The sequence below is a fragment of the Galendromus occidentalis genome, unplaced genomic scaffold (assembly GCF_000255335.2).
Source record: "Galendromus occidentalis unplaced genomic scaffold, Mocc_1.1 scf7180000077284, whole genome shotgun sequence".
NCBI classification, from domain to species: Eukaryota; Metazoa; Arthropoda; class Arachnida; order Mesostigmata; family Phytoseiidae; genus Galendromus; species Galendromus occidentalis.
In genome coordinates this window covers 237,894-260,002 of record NW_003805272.1, presented here as the reverse complement: position 1 = coordinate 260,002, position 22,109 = coordinate 237,894, and the positions used below count along the sequence as shown (strand labels likewise).

General features: G+C 51.4%; 3 protein-coding genes across 3 annotated transcripts in view; 1 reads left to right on the top strand and 2 right to left on the bottom strand.

The window, feature by feature from the left end:
- Positions 1 to 919: 919 nt before the first annotated feature.
- On the bottom strand, positions 920 to 1,315 carry LOC100899750 (suppressor of kinetochore protein 1-like). The gene has a single exon (XM_003742108.1). The coding sequence runs from the start codon at positions 1,313 to 1,315 to the stop codon at positions 920 to 922; it is 396 nt and encodes a 131-aa protein (XP_003742156.1).
- A 3,566-nt stretch (positions 1,316 to 4,881) lies between these two features.
- On the top strand, positions 4,882 to 9,457 carry Marf (Mitochondrial assembly regulatory factor). Its single transcript, XM_003742107.1, has 10 exons — positions 4,882 to 4,956; positions 5,086 to 5,339; positions 5,476 to 5,869; positions 6,051 to 6,212; positions 6,348 to 6,453; positions 6,566 to 6,864; positions 6,968 to 7,143; positions 7,273 to 7,697; positions 7,809 to 8,145; positions 9,049 to 9,457. Exons 1-10 carry the CDS (start codon positions 4,882 to 4,884, stop codon positions 9,119 to 9,121), a joined length of 2,301 nt encoding a protein of 766 aa, XP_003742155.1. The 3' UTR covers positions 9,122 to 9,457.
- Positions 9,458 to 20,573: 11,116 nt separating this feature from the next.
- Positions 20,574 to 22,109, bottom strand: part of Hsepi (D-glucuronyl C5-epimerase) — a 38,446-nt gene continuing 36,910 nt past the window's right edge. The window contains exon 3 of the mRNA XM_029111114.1: positions 20,574 to 21,850. Coding sequence (XP_028966947.1) covers positions 20,574 to 21,850 — 1,277 coding nt within the window. The remainder of the gene's footprint in view (positions 21,851 to 22,109) is intronic.

Sequence of the window (22,109 nt, the reverse complement as noted above, 5' to 3'; positions counted from 1 at the left end):
GAGCGTTCCGTGAACGAGTTCGAAAAGTATTTATTTGGAACACAGAGGCGCTGTTCTTGATCATTCGGAACGTTCACTCAGATGACCATCAGACCAATGGCAGAAGTTTGTTGTAGACTGCAAACGTGATTTTCAAAGACGGATCGACTTGGCGCGGAGAAGAGCCGACGTTACGCATGAAGCGAGCATAGACGTCGGCAGGGGCGTTCCCAGGATTTTTTTTTTGGGGGGGGGCCAGACTAGGTTTTCGGGGGGCCAGAGATCCAAAATGATTAGGTACCCTGTACTCCTGCATTACGCTGAAAGAATTTTGGGGGGCCATGGCCCCCTTGGCCCCCCCCTGGGCACGCCACTGGCTCTGACTATAACTATTTTCCCAAGTTTGGAGTTCGTGTCGCTTTGACCGCAGGTATATGACCAGCGGATTCGAAGACTCCGCTTATAGGGAGACATAGGTAGCTACCATCCGATCTGCAGAAGGGCAGCGTTTGATGGCGTAGCGGTGTTCAACGAACCCCCTTCTCCTGACTGGAGCCAGTCGCAGACTCGCGCTTCGACCGACGCAGAGTTGGAGCGACGAAATAAAACGAATCGCCCAGGAACGTGCCCCACATATCGCCATGCTCGCTAATTTTCCTGGAGGATTCCACCGGATGAGGGGCCTCTCCACTTCATTGAGCCGAAGATGGGATTGATGGTCCTCACACTTCCGTGTGTTAGCTCTAAGATTTCCCATTGCGCTACTGAAGTTATTCCGAAGATACTGCACCACGAAAACTCAGGCCAGATACAGATCCTTTATTACCTCTCTGATGACGATGTCACATTCAGAATTCCTCCGGTGCCTTGTTTGCGGCGACGTTGTCGATGGTAGCGGGGGCGATCGTCATCGACTGCACACTCCGTGTGAGGTTCTCCTTCATTCGAAACGGTCCACATCAAGCAGGAGCCTTATGTCGGCCGCATTCCCTCTCTTGAGGAGAGCGAGCAAGACTTTCTGCGCGCACTCCACGAGATCGGACATCTCGAGGTGTTGCGCTGCCGCGATGAGATCGAAGAGGATTACCTTGTCCACCGACAGGAACGACGTCTCCCAATCGCGGAGCGCTTTGATCTCGTTTGGTGTCAGATCTGCCTCAGACTGCTTGTGTCTATTCACCCACTTCAGGATCTTCCGCAGGCAATCTGGGCTGATGTTGAGAAGCGGCATAAAACTGTCCTCCCTGAGGTACAACCCATTCTCCTGGAAAACTATCTGAAGATCCCTGAAGCGTGACTGGACCCAAGCGTCATGGTTTCCGTAGCCATCGTTCATTCCAAAAAAGTGTTTCAGTGCTGTGGAATGGAAATACGTGACACACTCAAGTCTCCGAATTTCCGACTGACCGGGGAACTACTCCGAGTCAGTCTCCGTTGATTCTTGAACAGCACCTAGAACTCAGGACCACCGAGTCTCCGAGCACCAGAAAACACCATGTACCCCTCCTCATCAGAGTCCGTCCTTTTTATAAGGATTCTACAGAGAGGAGTATGATGCTTTAATTGTCAGTCCGAGCGTCCCTAAGCAGTGCGACCCGACGAGCGCCCATCGGATGACCCTGATCTGGAATGCGGTCTCGCGGGATTTCTCGAGTCGGGTGAGCTCACGCAGCTTGAACCCCACGGTGGGTCCGCATACTCGAGAATCGATCTACTATATACGTAACCGAATGGGCTCGAGAGACGAAGTTCTCGGTGATATTCTGTCGGGAATGAGACTCTCCCTCCCCCCAATCGGTCTCGACAGGAAGCTTGGAATCGGAAATTCGACTCCCCTTCCATCGGATCCATGCGAGCCCTCCCTGAGGCGGCTGAGTTTGGAGGGCTCGACAAGAGGAAGACTCCTGGAAAGCGTCCGGCAATATTCGGCATGTAAATAGTGGCAATCGAAAGTCCCGGAGACTTCGGGTCTAATACGTAGTAATTCTCAGGATGGGCTAGGAGATCGGCGGTGGAAGAGCCATCGAGTTCCTGCTTCAGCGATCAGCGCCAGCAACAGTGATCACCGATAGTCCACTCGACACTCTTGATTTGGGATCTCGAGTTCCTGACACGGCTGCGATTCTCATCTGAGGTCAGAAATGAACGATCGACCATGTCGATGATTCGGGTGATGGATGCGTGTCACACCCATATTGAGGCCATTCGTCGATAGTCTGGGGTATCATTCTCCAACCACGGACGATGGGATCCGCGATCTAGCAGCGCTCTTGATCAGATGACAGAAGAATCTGCCGAAGGAATGCTTGAGCTCGGGGATATCCACCGCTCGAACCAAGTCTTCCCGCAGGAGATTTCCACATGAATTTCCTGACGGAGTCGTCCTCGGTCATGCCGTGTAATCCCATAGGTTTGCGTCTTCTCGAGGTCATCATTCCGGAAAACTGCATGAAAAGCGAAAGAATATGTCGCTGGATTCCACGTAATTCCCCTCTGCGCGCTCTTCGCCGCCCCCCGCCTAAGTGTTCCATGGTTCTGCGGTACCAAGATCGGGTGCCTCACTTCCGTGGTAGATTGGATCCGACCATTTCGCAATACCCAGTCGACCCTTAGAATCCAGGCGCGATGAATCTCACAGCGTGTTTTTTTTCGTTTCCCTCTCCAATCTCTCGAGGAATCGCTTCGAGGGTCCACGTGGTATTCATGTCGCTGCTCAGGCGAATTCAAGCAGCTGGTTTGTCTTTAGTAAGAAAGAGCTCATTACGATCGAGAGGGATGTTGGTCCGCCTTACTGAGGCTCCGGCTCGAGGCATTTGAAGTTTCCCTGACCTTGGAGTCGGTCGAAATCCACAAGGGAAGGATAAGAAAAATGCGGCTCTCCACAGAGATACGGGGGATACAACTTCCTCACCGGAGGTCTCAAAAGGGGAGGCGATTCGTGATGAAACAGACAAAGGACAGGTAGTCATTTCACACGCGGAGAGACCATGAATGAGGCGAATCTTGGACTGTACGGATATGATCTCTATGTCTAGCGGGATCCATCCGGCAAGCGCCTTGAGCCCACAGAAAACCATTGCGCAGTAATGCGCAGCCAGCCCGCGGTTCTTGTCTCCTCGGCCGAAAGTTCGGATTCTTGCTTTCGCGCGCAAATCTTTGATTTTGATTTCTGCCCATTGAGAGCGGCGTTCTTTCGTGGCGAACTCAGAGTCCGAGACATGTTGAACTAGAATCCCGGGAGTCTTTAGTGATCAAATCGATCAATCTTCAGCTTTTATACGAGAGAGCTCACGAAAGCGCCGTATCGTCTCGGAGAATACGAAATCGCGCACCTCGGTTTCGCATAGAAGCTTCACTCCTGACGATGGCGGGCGCCCCGTTCATCACCGACCGTCTGTCGCGTGGGTGAGTCGCTCGCGTCGAAGTCGTTCGGAATCTCTCGGAATCGACCCGGTCAGGGCTAGATTCCGAAAGATCTTTCCAGACTCGATCCGCTCATCTCGATCACCTGAAGTCGACAGCTCAAAACCCGGAACGAAGCTTCTCCCCAGGCGCCCTATCCCATGCAATTGAGAGCAAGGTTCTGTGTTGTTGCACACAGTCAGTGTACTCTATCGGCGGCAGGCCAGGATTGCATCTCAGCGCGGAAGTCCCCACGGGCGTACTAGCTATCTCAACTTGGACCCGGCTCATCGTGAGCCTTGCCCTCTGTTCACGTGAGTTTCCGACCAAGGGCAGATCACCCGGCATCGTGAGTGTTGTGCTCTTGAGCGTCCTTGGAAGTTGGTACCTCTAGCTACGATAAGCTCTTTCGAATTAGAATGTCATCCAACATTCCTCGGATATTGTGCTCCGATGACAATCTGACGAGTATTGAAGATCGACTTGATCACCCTCCCTTTCTGCGGAGGAGCCCCTCCCCGAAGACTGTCATGGGTCCGCATGGCTCTAGTCCATGCATCCGAAACTCTCTACGAACACTTGCTCCATTATCGTCGACGCCGACCTTTCCGAGGATGCCGATTGATTGCCCGAATCAGATCGGGAATCACTCTCGTTTCCGGGATGCGGAGGAGAATAGTGCTCCTTGGGTGTTTCCTGTATTCTGTTTGAAAATATCGACCGAAGTGTCCAAAGCGAGCCTGCCTGATATGTGATGTCAGCGTGTTCGTCGTGTATTTCGGAACTTTGAGGAGGGAGAACGCACGACCGAGCGAGGGCCTCGATCCCAGGTCCTCTGTCGTTTCATGGAACTTCAATCGAGTTCTCGCGATTCAATCCCAGCGCCGTTTGTCTCCTTCACTTGTGTTCCGATTCGATAGCACTAGATACTTCGACGACTTGACAAGGGTCTGAATACCGTTCCAAGGTAGTCTCTGAACTGCGTCACAGACTTGTGTTCGCATACAGCTACTCTCGGACCTGAGAGGCTCTATCGAAATAGCTTCCGAAAGATAGTTCTGTGATAATATTGTGTGACCCATCCAGTTGTGCACGGCGCTTCCTGAATAATTATCCGAAACTTTCCGCTTGATCCGAACTCTAAAATCTAACGAGCTACTGTCCGGTTGATAATCATTAATTATGGATGCGAGAGTGGTTCGGGAGGTTCCCGAGCATTGCGAGGCTTTCCTCGGGGTCCTCGATTAGAGTAAGCCCCTCTTGGAGACCTCAATCCGAGCGGGTTTTCCCCATGAACTTCATGTGCTTACTGTAGCTTGATTCTTAGATAAGCCAGCTCCGAGCTCGAGCCGGGCATGCTCTCGAAAAAACATCATAGAGTTCCAAGATTGATATTGATTTACTATAAGTGGCGAACCTTCAGTATCGGTCCGTGGAGAGTTTGCAGTGAATTCTGATCGGTTCTTCTATTTCAGATTTTCGATGCAGTGAAAAACAGCGATGTCTGGATCCACCGGGAAGATGCTCCACCAAGTTTTCGGAGGCGGTGACACCTTCGGGGGAGCTAGTCCCAAAGTGAGTTACCGGTATTTCCACCTCACCTAATCGACGGCTCTCGGGCAGGAAATCGGAGACGTCCTGTCGTTACACCAGCCCTGCCGAGAAAGAATCATTCTCACTGATGCGGGATCATCTCTGTTGCAGGTCGGCGTTTCACCCCGGGAGCATCTCTCACCGTTGAAGATATTCGTCCTTGCCAAGAAGGAAATTAATTCAACATTCGGTGACATCTCGAAATATGTCTCGGAGGGCGGCGAATTCCTCTCTTCCCTGGAATTGGATAAGATGCCGGTCATCGACAATGCCGATAGAGAAACAGTACTAGCTTTCCCCGACAAAGTCCGCGGCATTCGTGAGGTTTTGGCCCGGGACCACATGAAATGTGTTTTTTTCGGAAGGTATGCCGCCTCAGATGAGATCTATTGCTTCATCGAAACACCGCCTTCCGATCCTCCGCACTCGGGGTCACACCATCGGATACGCCTGTCTCGGGGCGACACAGCAGAACTCAGAAGTCTCTCCTCTTGTCCACAGAACAAGCAACGGAAAGAGCACAGTCATCAATGCCATGCTGCAAGATAAAATCCTCCCATCCGGTTTGGGACACACCACGAATTGTTTCCTACAAGTTGAAGGCTCCAAGAATAATGAGGCGTACTTGATGCTGGAGAACACAAGCGAGAAAAGGAGTGTGGAGTCAGTATCGCAGTTGGGGAATGCCCTTCACGGAGAATCCTTGGATCCAAACGCACTTGTGAGAATTTTCTGGCCTAGCAATAAATGCAACCTCTTGAGGGATGACGTCGTCCTGCTCGACTCCCCCGGAGTTGACGTGTCGCCCAACGTCGACGATTGGATCGACAAGTATTGCCTCGACGCGGATGTCTTCGTGATCGTAGCCAACGCTGAGAGCACTCTCACCACAACGGTTAGTACGAGTTTCCGGAGTCCTCCAGACAAGGTCGTTCTCACGATCGATGAAGCGTAATATCGGACTTCATATCCCTCGTGCACATGACTTCTCACTCCGGAAAATTCCGGCTCCCTCCTCGGACCGTTTCCGGACTGTGACTTGCAGAAAGTTTCGAAACTGCATTCTGCATTTACAGGAGAAAAAATTCTTTCACAAAGTTTCCGAGCGCTTGTCGAAGCCGAACGTGTTCATTTTGAACAATCGATGGGATGCGTCGGCTAACGAGCCCGAGTGCATTGACAAAGTCCGGAAACAGCACCTCGACAGGAATATTTCATTTCTACTAGAGGAGCTGAAGGTAATGACTAAAGGCATACTGACAGCGTTTGACCGGTCAATGGTCGTGCATGCTGAGGGAGGCCTCGAATCGATCCGGCAGCGAGAAATCCATTTAGGGAGGCATTCGAGAATATATGTACCTTTATTTCATCAGGTCTACGGCAGCAGATCACAAGCGGAAGAAAGAGTGTTTTTCGTTTCCGCTCGTGAAGTTCTCAATACGAGAATTCAGAAACTGAAAGGAGAACAGCCCTCGGGAGGTAGGTGAATCATGATTCCTTCTATCCGAAAGCTCACGTCGAATTTTCGGAGTCGAAGAAGCGCCTCTGAATCGGAAACTCGGAGGAGTAACACAATCATCTCTATCCGCAGGTCAAATCGAAGGCTATCAAAGTCGCTATTTCGAGTTCGAAGATTTCGAGCGTAAATTCGAAAAATGTCTTTCTGAAACCGCTGTGAAGACGAAATTCCAACAACATTGCGAGCGGGGCGTGAAGATCGTCAGCGAAGTGATGCAAATCATGGACAAAGCCTTCCAAAATGCAACCTCTTTACGAGAATCGAAGATCGCAGACAGAAACGAGTATCTCGATCGCCTTGAATTCACCAAAATGCAGATGCACGAGCTCACTGATGAAGTCAAACATCGGATCGAGCAGCTTGTCGAACAGGTATTTCTTCCCTAGTTGATGTCACGTGTTCTGGCCCTGAGGTCCTCCATCGATGGCCGATATCCGCCTTAGAATTCCTTGTGACCGCGTGTTTGGCTTTCAGGTCGAATGTCAGGTGACCCAGGCTCTCTCGGAAGAAATCCGAAAACTCAACGTCCTCGTGACGGAATACGAGCGACCGTTCCATCCAGACCCGGCTCTGCTGAACCTCTACAAGAAAGAACTTCACACCTACGTCGAGAAGGGTCTCGGCTCGAATCTGAAAGCTAGATTGAATTTGTGAGTCTCGACCCCCGTTGAGAGGAAGTCAAAATGAGGAAATCGAATCCTTCTCAGGGAGCCTGCGTTTCATAAAGATAATGACGTCATTTTGAGTGCTCAGAGAGATGCTTCCCTCGTTCCTTGCAGACCTCTGCAGTGTTCAGTGGAAACTTCGCAGAAGGAGATGGTCAACCGACTCGGCCAGCTGATCCCGGAAAATCTCCAAGCTCAAATGCAGAACGCCCTGCCGAGGAATCATTTCGAGCCGCTCTATCGCTTGAATTGCGAGTCTCTGTGTTGTGATTTCCAAGAGGATCTGGAATTCAGGTTTTCGTTGGGTTTCGTTGCCATCATCAATCGCTTCCTGGGTCCCCGGAAAGCTCAGCATCCTCTGCTGGGCCAGAGTTCGATACCCAGGCCACTTCCCAACGCGACACCGACAGACTCACCAGCTCCGACCCGTCTGCGGGAGGCGTTCGGGAACCCCGCCGAAGAATGTTTAGCTTTAATGACGAAGACCGCTCTCCTATCGCCGACGAGCCAAACAGCCGTGGGACTGTTCGCGGTAGCAGGTAAAGTTTCTTCCGAGACCCTCAGACAATGCGTGATCAGGCCGTGAAGGGTGGAGATGAGAGGAGTCGTATTTTCCCCCGAAAACTTCCAGAACATAATTTTCCTTCCAGGTATCGTGGTGAGGACGGTCGGTTGGAAGGTGATTATCATCACGGTTGGCGCCTACGGTATCGTCTACGCATACGAAAGAATGACGTGGACGAATAAGGCCAAAGAGAAAGCTTTCAAGAAGCAATACGTACAGCATGCGTCGGCGAAGCTCAAACTCATCGTTGAGCTGACATCCTCGAATTGTAGTCATCAAGTACAACAGGAGCTGTCGGGAACGTTTGCACGGCTCGGGCACCTCGTGGACGAGGTCGTTACCGACATGGAAGCCGAAGTCTCCAATTTGGATAAGCAGATAAGCGAGGCCGATGGAGCTGCTGGTCAGGCGAGGAAACTCAGGTATGTGTTGATATGGCTGCTCAGGCTCCGGGGGTTTCGCCGGAGCAGATGTATTCAATTCGAACATTATCGAGAGATTCCGCCCTTGGGAACGCCAAGAAGGATAGCTGAGAGTAGAGGCGTGAGGACCGTCGAACGATTCACGATGAGGACGGGCCACTCTTCGGTGCGTCTTCCCGCTCCCGCCTCTCTATCCTGGCGATTGTTTAGCATCGAAGTCATGCGGATCCATGAAACGATTTTTTCGTCTCTATTTTCGCTCGTGACTTCGATGAATCCTCTTCGATATCCATGAACTAGCCCGTTTCGAATAATCTCAATCTCGATGAACATTCGCGGTGCTGCTGGAGGCTCCGCCTGGAAAGTTCAGCGATTACGACCGTCATGATGATATCGACTTGATATAATAGGGCGCGAAGTTTGACGATCCGATTAGGCTCCCTGCCGAGCGAATCGTTGCTCGATATGACTTGGTGACATTGGCAAATATTTGTTCTTGACGACATCTGGCCGGAGCAAACTCCACCAACTGAGAAAGCGGAAATGAATATATCTTTGAGGCGGAAGCGACGAGGACGACCGTCGCACACGTACCCCTTCAATATAATAGAAGAAACGAACAAAGGATATGAAGCAGTCATGGGTGAAATCGAAAAAAAAATCAATAGACGTCTCGCAGCCCTGGCTCGGAGAACCGTGCTGACGAGCGTGATCCTCCTTGATCAGTTTCCTCTCGTTATGGTGCCGTGCGCCTGTTCAAGTTTCGTCGTTCACCCTCTGGGGCTTGAATCGGGGTGAGGGATGGTGGGGGCTGGGGACCTCAATGTAACCTCCCCGGAATTGTCGTAAGTGTTTCACTGGTTCTGGGAACGTTCTCATCGATCGTCTCTTTCCGTCTTTCAGGAATCGCGCCGGTTATCTCGAAACGGAATTAGATACCTTCAGCAAAAAGTACCTTCGTCATGAGGAAGAATGAGCCAAGGTCCTGCTTCACGGCTCGGAGATCAGCGGTACCCATTACACTGCTCAGAAACGAATGATTTATCATCTAGAATCGACTGCTCGCCTGAATTTGGTAAATCCGATCCCCGAAGACACTCGCGACGGATGTTTGAAAATTCTTCCGTGACGGGCGGCGTGCATGTCGGGCATGGTGTCGATATTGGCCGAGAGAGTGATCCTTTTCGCACTCCCGTCTCTCCCTATTCCGCGATTTCCACTCATAAAATTCTATCACTCCATGAAGAAAGCATTTTTCATGAGCCCCGGAATCTTATTCCTCCGTCGCGTGGCGAAGTCCCTATCGATTCTCATTCGAGTGAAAACCGAGCCGGATGAAAGTTGTGATTTCGCTCTCATCAAAACCCGGAATCTTGCGGTGTCTTCTCATCCGTCTGTGCCCAGAGAATCGAAAAGATCGAAACTTCTGGAATGACAAGGTGGCTTCACGAGCGAAGAGTTTATCACAGCCTTGACTGTGCGCTGTGAACGCGAGCTCGAGCTCCGTTAATCTATGCTACAGTCTCGTATCTTTCTCTTCCGGGATGGCGAGCCGTTGTGTGGGAATAAGGGATAGCGGAGGGGACGGAGCATTAATCCCGGCGTGCCGAGCTTCTGCGCACACTCTCTGTGAGCTGTACAGATTACTGTATTGCGATCGAGTGAAAAAACGGCCGGATCCCAACTCCAGTGTCACCCGACTTCTCTCCTTCCAATTATCATTCGGAAACTCCCCCCGAGGTCCTCTGTATTTTCGAAGGCAGCGGCACCATAATTTCCGAACTCGGGGAACAGGGAGGAGCGCGTACCTCACCGGGAGTTGATCCTGCGACCGAGCTCTTCCAGAGGGACGAGAATCTGCGTGGAAGAAATCATCGATGGAACGCAACCGACGCAACCCAACGGGGCTATTGGAAATCATACAGACTGATCGACACGTTTATAGTTATCAACGATCGCGTCGTGAACAGTCAATCCCTGGAGGTCTGACTCGATGTATTCAGACGCTCGATTCAGGTTCTATACCGTATGATGCATATATCTGTGTTTAGTCGCAGCTAGTTGTAAAGTAAGCATTCACACGTTGACGTTTTTTGGTAGGTCGACATTTCGATATAAAAATCGATAAAATGAGTGAAATGAAGAAAATAAAGAAAGTAGGTGAATAAAGTCGTCTGAACCTGAAATTCAAGCACAGCCTCATCGCTTTATCGATGGAATTCCCCTCTTGTACCTATGCCATGGTGTGACCGAATTTCAGATTCTCACAGATCGGTAGAACGAGAGAGTTCTCCGGCAACCGTTCATATAGAGTCGCTTTTCCGCGAAGTGGCTTCTTGCGTAAACTTGCGCGTCAACCGGAGGACTTAGCCGGAATATCCTTCCGCGATGATTCCGTCGGAGCTAAGACGGCACCTCCAGTCCGGAGAGCCTTGAGGTCAGACGTCCGTCACGAAAGCTTGAGTCGGTCTTTCCGTAAGGCAATTTCACACATCAGCTGCATCTTGACAGTTTTGACAAGTTCAGACCGCAATCACAGCGTTCGTTGGTCTTGGCGACGGTTCCGTCTTGAGAATCGCTCCCTCCCTCTTTCTATCGAGGCTTGATGCAGACGCCAGTCGGAACGAATCCCCATCATCTGATTAGACGTGAGTCCCAAGGTTTCTTGGACTTGGGGTCATATTTCGGATTTGAATGCGTCCTTCTTCTCCCTGAGGACGCGTGAGCACGATCGGGGGACGTTTTGGAACTCGAAGGGGTCCCGGGAAGTTTCTTCGAAGTTTGAGGTGGTTTAAATGTTTTCCTTCACCATCACTGCGCCCTGCAGTCGAGCGTGATGTCCGTAATTCCACGAGACTAGCCTTCGCTGCGGAGGATGCCGCCGAGGGAGTGAGCAAATATCCAGAGAAACTGCTGGGCAAACGTGCACTGGGATGCTGAGCTATAAGTCGCTTTGTTTGAGGTCATTGTCTGGATAACGTCGCCTGTTCTCCCACAGGCCTGGATAAGCTTCAACGCGGGGCCTGCTTCTTCTCTCGCTCGTACCTCGAGTACACAGGCTGCTTATTCATAGATAAGATGCTCTTTGAGAAGCCGTTGGTCGCTCGCACTGGTTCGCGAAACCGGCGACCATCTCCGCAGTCGTGAGCCGCAGGTCTACGGGAAGGTCCGAGTGGGCAAGAGTTCGGGAATCGCGTCCAAGAGCGCTCTATTGTCCGCTGACGGCAGAAGCTCCGAATCGTGCGTCAGGAATCTTTGATGTGTTTTTATTCATGGAGGCATTCATTCCCTAGATGCTCAGATTCGCGAGATTCGATGAGAGTGCTGTCGACCTCGTTGATTTTCGACTTCGTTCGAGTAATGCTTGGTGAGACCGAAAATTCGCCGCAGAGGAGGTTCAGAGACAGGAGGCGAACGAGTCGAACCATTAGCGACTGCCGTCGAAACTCCAGAGGGAACTCTTTAGGGGTACGAGGAACCTCTGCTGAAGAGGAAATCGACGACAACAGGACGACGACGACAATAACAACTCGAACGAGAGCGGTTCGGACTTTTCTACGTAAGTCAGTCCGCTTGTCCGCTCCCTCGCCAGCTTCCCGGCCCGACTCCCCGCGCGTGAGCATAGGAGGACGCAGTGGATAGGAAATGATTAGGAACAAGGTTCCGGAGGAGGCTACAGGAAGAGGATTTTTGCGAACGACATCTCTTCTGCAGACACAAGGACATCGTCGACGACGGAAGTGAAAAAATCCCGCGGAAGGGAAAGACGAACACAGGAAGAGTCCCGGAAAGAATTGCGCGATCTCTCGCATCGTCAGGCTTGCTCCCCGCTTTTTATTCGCTCCGTTGTCGGTTGTCTTTATGATTGTCTGCTGTGAAGCGGAGAAAACAAAGAGAGAGCGAAAGCCGTCGTCGGCGGCAGCAACAAAGACAGGACCCAGCAAACTTCGGGCGCGCGAAGAAAACATCTCGATGCGAGAACACTGGCGCACTGTATTCATTTATTCATTCATTCACATCATTCGCTGTCACGAGCAACTCGTTCGTCACACGTGACGACGCGACGGGGAAAACGCAAGATACGTATACAACATCTAATCCCATTCAATTAGATCCTGTGGAACCAGAGCGGGTCTTACAGTAGAAGTTCCGCCATTTTCCCCACTAGTGGGTCTCTCTCAAGACTTTCGCATGCGCTGTCTCATTCTGTCGAGAGAAGCTTGCTCCCACCGAGAGACGACGCTCCGAGTCAGAACACCTGCGCGGCGGTACCAGGGCATGGAGCCATTTCTCCGAAAAGCCAACGGCCGTTCCGTTCTTGAGACTCCCGTCGGACCCGAACTCCGAGAAGAATAGCGCGGAAATGAAGCGGCGAGTACGAGATACGGGTGACCACAAGAAACTCGGATGACTGACGTCGGAAGAGGGTTTTGACACACCATTATATTCGAGGAACACATCTTCACGAAGCGGTCAGGACCGATCACGAATTTTCCGACTTCAAGAACTCAAGGAGAACGGGACACACGGGACTACAGACGAGGTAAGGGGACGTTCCGCAGGTCTCAGCAGAATTCCGCGTCTTTTGTTCGGCATGGATTCCTGGGACTGCACCAGCACTGATAATCCTATCATCTTATCGTTCCAAGATCGGTGCCTTCCCGCCACCTGGTCGGTGGAAGTTCCGGAATGTTCGTCATCTCCAAAAAAGGACTCCGCTATTCTTCTCTAATGGTCTCTCCGAACGTTAGTCGCTGCGCTCTTCGGACTCCGGGTCGCTTCTTATCCTCAAAATGAATGGGCTGAGTCAGCCCGTCCTCGGCTCGTCAAAAGAGGGTCTTGGTTCTTCATGACATTCTCTGACATTCATTCGTTCGCGTGTTCATTGTTCGAATCATGGCCCCGTATCAGCACCTGCAGCCAGCTGTCGAACACGGGTCTGAGAGACCGGAAAAAAGACAAGGAATCGGAGGGGCGGTGTAAGGAGAAGATTCCTGACGTGAGATTTTGAGATAGGGAGGAGCGAGACGGAAGAGGAAGAGACTCGGAGCGAGCTTTTGCGGAAGGGAAAAAACGAATTTTTCCCGGCGATGCGACCGCACACAACTTCCATGAGAGCTCGACCGAGTCAAGGAAAGAGGAACCTCAGAAAAGCAGAGGAGTGTACTAGGAGGGAACGAGAGAAGGGATCGAACGATGACGAAAGAGTAGACTCGCCGCAGCCTACCAACCGATTTCGTGGTTTCTGCGACGATCATTCGGGTCTGGGGGAAAGAAGTCGACAGAACCAGTCAGTTGGAAGGGAACGTGAAGGAGCGACTGGAATGAAAGCAGCAAAGTAGATCTTCGATCCGACGGTATGTCGAGGGGTACATTCGCCTCGGCGACTTTCTGGATGCATTCCACCGGAAACAAAGGAGAGCGTTCGTTCGTTCCTCGATTTTCAGTCCATATCACTCTCCGGACGTCTCGGGTCAAGAGAAAAGTTTCGAGGATCCGAGTTGCCGAACGAGCATAAACTACCGGCTTTTCGATTCCGATATCATTCCGGTCCTTTTCAATCTCTGGGATACTTCCCCCGAGTCTCTCATCGAGTCTTTCCTCGCTTATTCCGTTCATTTTTGCTGGTTCTCGCGAAATTTGCCGCTCCGCGGGCTCCCCTCTGATTGCCTCATCCCTTCCATCCGCTGCGGAATACCTACCAAATTGTGTCTTCAAGTTTTCCTCATCTTCGGGTAGCTGATTGGAGAAATCGCTGTCGACTAGAGATTACGAATTACGTGAAACGGCTTAGTTCCGAGCGTCCACGGGACCAGAGGGAAGCTCGAGTGAGCGGATGAGTGAAGGGAATCTCCGTCGTTTCGGCGCAGATGATTAGATTCTCTTGAGAGGATTTTGCGGGCGGATTGACGAAATAGAATTTACTCCCCCCAAGCATCCCTGATTCCCACCGTCCCCCTCTCTTATTCCATCCCGCCGGGCTCTTGTTCCTGATCTCTCGCGTACATCTGATCCATTTATTCGGCCTTATCCATTCGTCCCGATCGGATGCACCTGCATTGAACAGATATTCAAGGGATAACAGCGACGGCAATGCCGTACGGAGCCAAGCCACCGATAAGAACAACAAGCATTGTTTTAGCAGCGGAAAACAGCACTGCGGACATAGTAGGTAGCGGACGACAGGGAACGGCAAACAGAAACGAAGTGAAGAGGCGGAGGGGAGCCGGCATGAATAAAACATAAGCGTTTGCTCATCATAACATCCCCTTCTTGATGTAGCTTCAATTTGGCAACGCTGATGAACTCGACTGTTGGCATCATTCGCCATTCGTTAACATTGTTGGATACTCTCTGAATGGACGAAGTCGTGAGTTCGTCACGACCATCGCCATCAAGGAGCACTGATGACTGATGACCTCTGGGCTCGCGGAACGACCGGATGAACGGGATCCCGCGTCCTTACCCACGCCGAGCCTGCCTCACGAGCGGCTAGGGGAGCTAAACTCCGGGAGTATCGATGGCGGAATATCAACACGTGGATCGCCCTTCGTGAATCTCTGGAAAACTCCTCGTCCTGCTTGGACCTTCTCTCAATGAAGCCGACAAGTGACGGGACCGTTTTCGGTAAGGAGCTGTGAGAGTCGGGAAATTCTCCCCATTCCTTCCTAAAGTATTCCGAGAACAATCTCAACCGCGACAAGTCTGCACGCGAGTCCCCCCTCTGGTACCCGATCATTTGCCCGCCCATCGTTCCCGTCGATTCCGAGGCGGTCCTCGGAAAAGCATGCGAGCTCTCCGTTGGTTTCCTCGGTATTGACGATTCGTTAGATAATCGGAATGTAGTCGATTTGTTTCATGCTTCAAAAACCATCCACTAGAGACAGTCCGCGCAGAAGGAGTCTCGAGTGTCGGCAAGTTCACCGCGGGCGTCCCGGGACGGACCTGACGCCAAGTATATATGTAAGTGTGTATGCAAGTTGGCTTTTGGGGTCTTGAGCTTCACGAGAGCTTCTCCTGTCACTCCTGGACGACGCCGACTTCTGCTGATCGGAGACTCGATACTCGAAATGGACGGTTGAATTCCCGATTCTCGAGTCTCTACGGTATACGGCATGGGGCACTCCCGACGGGATATGCTGTCAGCGTGGGAGTGAGCGCATTTGCTAGAGTGAAGGAGTTTGGAGGCGCCCGGGAGACTCTGGAGACCGACACTTTATCAAATTGCAGGTCTTCAAAACTGTGGGAATAAAGATGATTGTAAGGGAAGAGCGAAACGATTGGCGTGTACTGTTGGTTGTTCGGAAGTTTCCGTGGTCGCTCACTCTTTGTTCACACGCCTTCGACGGAGGGAGCAGCCGCCTCTTTCCCGACAGTCCTGTCGATCAATGAATTCACGGGAAGCCTAGGAACGAGAGATCGCAGTGCCTTCTCTCCGAGAAGCGTCCTCCGTAAAGAAGCGAAAGTGGAACGACGCGACAGATCAATCGCGGTACAAGTTTTGAGCGTCGTTTCAGAAAGCAGAAGAGCACTGTGGTGGCTTCCGGACGACCGTGACGGGTCATGACGACGCATCGAACCCAGTCGCAGTCTGTGTCAGCCAGGAAGAAGTATTTGACTTCCGCCGTGGGTCGCATGAAGGTCTTCGGACTTGAGCTTGAACTCTCCGCGCGGAATGAAAAGGACGATATCTAGCAGTGGACAGAGAGCGAATCGGTGGAGTGTGCGAACAGACCACAACAGAGCCTAGAGATAACTCAGAACGGGACACACTCGAATGCGTTTGAGAAGAGAAGCGAGTCTTGGTGAGGGGCATGTCCACCATCCTGTTTTCTATATATGCCCCGCGTTCCCGTCCCGGAACTCTTGTTTCAAGTCAGAAAAATACAACAATGTTTCCCAGAGCGCAATGAGAGACCAGACTCCCCGATGCGGCAGATTTCAATCCCACTTGAAGAACATCGACGTAGAAGCGAGTTCCGGACAATCGTCGGTTCTCCTGAACACGGAACGATCCGACGAAAATCAGAATGACAATCGAGGTTTGTTACAAAAATGCCACGATTATCCGACTGATTATAACTCGATTGTACGGGGCCAATCGGACTGCCTAACCCCTAGTTCCTAAATCTTAATTCGGTGGCGGTGAATCTTCCCGACGGGCCAGCGAGCGACGTTCTGACAGATCTTGAAGCGCGCTCTAGTGAAGAGAAATGACTCAAGCATCGCGAGAGACGGAATAAATCCGGCAATGGCTCTTCCGGATGAAGAGCGAGAGAGCCGCGCTCGCGACGCTGTTCTGGATCCAGTCCCTCGCTGAATTCCACCGATTTTTCTCTAGAGGATTGGAGGAGCCTAGTCCGGCCTTGTTTGGGCGTATACGGCGATTGACCCTCTTCTCGCGTTGGAGGGAAGCAATGGGCATGCAGGCTTAGCGAGGCAGTCATTTAAATTGAGTTTCGACCTACTAAGAACTCAGAGGTCAGACGATGCTCGTGAGGCAATGTCAGAATCCGGAGCCGGGAGTGCCAATCGGCTGACGACGTCTCCTCGCATTCCTCGCTACGGGGTGCAAGTCCAGAACACGGAGTGCTTGACGCACTCGCATTTGACCACGATGTCGCCCTTCGCACAGTCTCGGATCCTTATGGCTGATTGGAACTTCAATTCGGAGAATTAAGAAAAATGTGCCGATTATGATATTCCAAGTTTTTTATTCATCCAGAACATCTTCGCAAGTTGACACTCTCATCCTCATTATTTGCTCATTATCCGCCGAAGGCATTTCGACAACGTTCTCCCAATTCAAGTCGACATCTGTACAGGGGTAAATGCGGAAAATTTCCCTTATTTACGATATTATTAAGGGTGTGTGATGTGTTGTTTACAGGAAGTGTTTAGATTATGTGGATTCATGTCCCCTCCCACCGTACCTCGTGAAACAATATTCGACCTTGAAGAGGCGTTCTATCTCTCTGGGCGCGGAGCCAGGCTCTCCGAGTCGGCCGCCCCCCGAAGCCTTCCATGTTGGAAGATAGGAACTGCAGGGGAGCTGCTCGGGTAGCGAGGAGAACGAAAAGCGATTCACAACGCATTGGAAACAACCCATCAGGGGATGAAACGTCGATAATGGAGCAAAAACAAGCAGAAACGTTCATAATTCAAAATATCAGCGGTTCATCGGCCAACCCATTATCCGTGGCTATAAGGATAAATCATTCAATACAGAGACCCGCCAGACTCCTCCGTCGCCTGACTACGAGCGTTCCGAGTAGTCAATGCGACTGCAGTGACGAGGAAAAGGGTTTTTCTGACAGAGAGCAGATCGACTAGAGCCGAAGATCAGCTCGGGTTTGAGGCTAGCTGTGACGCTCCGAGCATTGCCAAGCAACTAAATTGACGGATGATGTCCACTCTCCCACGGAGAGGTAAACGACGATTCGGTCGGAAGCTCTCGCCCACATGGAGCCGTTCGAGATCGAACTCCTTGCATCGCGTCTCCATCGGCGTCAGACCTGTGGAAGCCAACGTCTAAGTTCTTGGGAGACTCGCTCAGCAGAGCCATCCTCTGCCTGAGCGGTCACGATTTTAAAGACTCCGGACACCACGTCAGCAATGCCTATATCGGGAGTCTCGAAAACATCAGTCGGAGCGAAAGCCCCCGTCAGGGCTCCCTATCAGATCACAGACATGAGTCTGTCGTCTTGGCAATCAGGATGGATAGGGGGACACAGGGCCAAACTTTGAATTCCGAATTCGGGCAGCAAACGGGGAAACACACAAAAGCTCACCGAGGAATAGCTGCTCGAGGAATTTGCACGATGTTCGCGGGGAGAGATCGACGAGATACGACGATGACACTGGAGCAACCACTATGAGACCAAGACACGACACCAGGACGATGACATCGACGGCGGTGGAGGCAGGGGCCTTGATTCTCATCAGAGTAAAAGGCTTCCTTCGCCCGCGCTCCTACCGGTTGAGCAATTTTCTCCTTTTCATAGCGAGTAGATGGAGCGCGGGGCAGGCCGACCGGGGGACACCTTCCATATCGGTAAACTCAAATGACCCGGAGTATATGGCCCTCTCGCAGCATCGGAGGGATCTAATGGAGCTCGATCGGGCCGTGTATTTTACGCAGAAAGCAGTGATACAGAAGACGTAGTTTGCGATGCCATTGGCTAAGGACGTTCCATCAACAAGAAGCTAAGAAGCCGGAGGCCTAACAGCGTCAGAATACAACATGGGTACACATGAATATATACGCCGGGGCTCTTCGCACTAACCAAGGTCGCCGGAAGGTCTCAGCTCTCTCCGACTGACAGCCAAAGGTCTGCAGAGGTCGCTGGGTGCCCTCCCCTCAGTTCAAATATTTCGAGTTTACCATCGCCGGCTTTTAGGGCCAGTCCTGCTGTCGGATAGCAACACCGGAAGATCTTGCACCGGAAGGTGCATAAAATCTTCGGCGGTGTGTAAGAGAGCCCCACGCAGAAAATTTCACAGGGAACACAAGTGCTCGTCGCCTGGGCTCGCATGAACTCATCGACGCCTTGTCGACGCCATGCTCGAAACTTGTTTGCCCTCGATGCGGCGAGCGATGGTCTGTTGCTCACCACGGGACCCTCTCTCTGGGGTCAGAACCGTTGCCCGCTGGGTCGCTGGCCGTCTATCTTCACAAGAAAAACCACAACACACTGAGCCATAATGAGCCTTCTTCATCAATAATGAAATATGCTGCTACTGCCATATTGGAGGTTGCACTCGTAATTAGGTTTGTGAGGAGCAGCCGCCCTGCTAATAACGAGTTAAATAATGAATAATGCCGGCTCTACGACGCCAGTGAGGTCCAAGCAGCGGTGAGTTGGCCCTGATTAGGGGAAAAACGATGGTCAACCGTTGGACGCTGCACGGCATGGCCTCCATCTCGATCGCTCAAAGCCAAGCATCCTAATCGAATATATGCGCGGCTTAACACGCACGGCACCAGGAAGGTGGGCATGAATCGTCTGTATGTTCAATCGATCGGGAAACTCCCTGGATGATCTGATTGTGTTCGTGGTATATGTTAGATCTTCCACGTGTATGTAGTGCTCCACCAGATATGCTTATGGATGATCACATGCTAGCTTGTGTAAAAACCGGGTATCCACACCACCGTAGAAACTAGTGTTTGTCGAAAAATCATATGTCCTTCGATAGTGTACTTATGTTCCACTCATAAGTTCCGCTTACAATTCGATATGTTCAGTCGTGTCTCAAGTAAAATTAAATATGGTTGGAACTATCACCGCCAACAGCTGCGCTACCTCTAACTTCTCCATATGGAGGTATAGGGGAGTTTTGTAGAAAAATTTGCTGCTATCCAACAAGGGGATATGTGGATTTATATTCAGTTCGGACGAACGTAGGCAGCTCACAGTGCATTCTTCTCCTCAATAACGAGTCTAGTCTAGACATATATGTATGTATATCCACATCTACATCACTCAACTATTCAACTTCGATCTAGAACGACCGTTCCCATGCGATTCGGAATCGATCCCATCGTGGAGGAAGTAAATTTCCCTTCCGTTTCTAAAAAGTACAGTCGCCTCTTGATATTCTCCCTTTGACCTAGGCTCCTCCCGCCTTTTTTCTTCCTTCCATCTCGTTGTACAGGCTCCTCATCCCAGAATTCCCTGTGGAATAACCTCATCCCGTCGATAGGGAGCAACGCCGCGGGGGAAATCGAGAAGCATCTCGAGAATTTTCAGAGTTCCAGAGCCCACACTCAAAATTTGGAGTAAAAGCTTTGAATGGTCGAGAACGTGGATCTCGAACGAGACTCCGACGGAACTCTCGTCTTGATTTCATTCATCAAAGAGAAAAATTCCACTCTCAAGCGACTCCGAAGCGCTGTGATACTTCGAAGTTTGAAATTCCGATCCAGATTCAATATGCAAGTGCTGCATTCTTCCCGGATCCCATACAGAATAAATCGAATTCAAAAGCGTTTTGTGCTGCTGACGAATCCGCTGAAGACATTATCTCTGGAATCCGCTGCTCCCGAGGCGAGCCCCATTTTTGATGCGAGATTCTCTCTACAGGGAAGGGGATGAATCTCATCACAGGCTCCAAAACAGAACCTAACTAATAACCAACTCATAATGTACACGGGTCGATTCGCGAGCGCTAACGCCGCTAGCATTGGGCAGCGTGACGATGCTCAACGAATATTTTCGCTTTCTTCCGGAGCTTCTCGGACGCGCCGTTGTCTCCGGTTGATCGTCGATTCATTTGCATGTCGATCAGCTCTCCGACCCCCTACATTTTCCCTTCTAGAACCTCATCATCAATTTACAAATAATGCTCTTCCACCGATGCGTCGGTGGCTGAGAACGAAGATTATGGAACGAAGTTCTTCCCTTTAGCTGCTGTGGAAGTTGCCGTTAGTTGTGCGGAGCCCTTTTTCCATGCAGGTAATCGATCCAGCGTTGCGCCGTCGTTTCCAGAATTTTCGACTGCATTATCGTGTTGAGGTAAAGCAGTTGACTTATGTGCGTTGTGTGATAGTCCCAACGGGCGATGTTGGGCGGCAGTGACGGAATCGAGAAATGTCTCAGGTCGTACACAGACCCCGAGCCCGTGTCGAACAGAGGCAGCATGTGTTTGAGACTGGTCATCCCGTCAAGGAACAGCGTTCGGGCTCCGCTGTCGTTGCTCACCTTGAAAACGTCGTAGATGCCGAACAACGAATAGATGAAGCCGTTGAGCACAAAAGAGCTCTTTGGCGTCGGGTACTCTTCGTACCAACTGTATTTGTCGGCGAATTTCGTGAGCACACCGCCATTCCTCGAGTCCTTCTTGAAGAGCTCGAGTGCTCTCAGAGCAGACTGTAGATAGATCTGCTGCCGGGTGACTAGGTACGCTCGCACGAGCAATGACATGCACTGGCCTTGGGCCATCGCCGAATACCAGGGCGCTGTCAGGAAAAGGAGTTCCGGCACGAGGTTCCTGCCCACGGTAATTGGCCAGCCCCCGTCGCGGTCCTGGTTTTTGACAAGATAGTTGCACGCGGCGAAAAAATATTCGTCGTGCGCCTGCGTCAGCAGCGTCGCGTTCCCGATTCGACCGTGACCCCGGAACACGATCTTCACTATTTGGACAGTTTTTCCTACGAGGGCCGCGGCTGTTCTCGATGCTCGTTTCCCTGTTCCGGTCTGGAGACCCTTCCGTAAATCGATGAAGACGTCTCGGGTCAAGGTTCTCCAGGCGTTCCGTGATGCTCCGATGCCCACGTAAACGTCCTGACCCTTGCTGCTGATGAGTACGTCGGTCATGACGTAGTGGACTCCGTACGTGGTTCCTGACGCTATGACGTACACCGAGACGCTCCCGTTTTGTCCGAGGAACAGGTCCAGCTGAACGATGGGGAATTGCTCGGTAGTCTCGAAATCGAGTTCGACGCCGGGCGCGGCCTCGCCCTCAGAAGTTCGGAACTCCATGACGGGTCGACCCGTGTCTTCGTCGGACGTGGGTCGGAAGACAGCGCCCTCTTTGGCTTTCCATTCGCAGCCATCTTGCGTCGTACCCCGCGTGAGCAGAAACTGACGTCGCGTTGTTGAGGTTGCAGTCAGGTTCTTGCTGAAATGACTCAATCCGAATTGCGCTATTTGTGTCGGGTAAAGATGTCCGGAAGAGTTCCACTGCGTGCTGACGGGAACACCTGGAAAAACATAAACGTCAGAGTCACTTCGTCAGGTAGATTAGATAAATAATAGTGAGGAGGCTCGTGCACGTCTTCTGCCTCTCGTCGTTTTCGCCGCTTCTCGATAAGCTCCTCCGCTATCGTGTCGATGTTTTATTACTGCCATTCCAAGAAGCTATCAATCTCTTTCTTGCAAGAGTCCATTATTCTTCTCGTTTATTCAGTTCTGCTCTCTTATCTATATTTCAATACGCCACTCCCCTCCTCATGCGCGCCC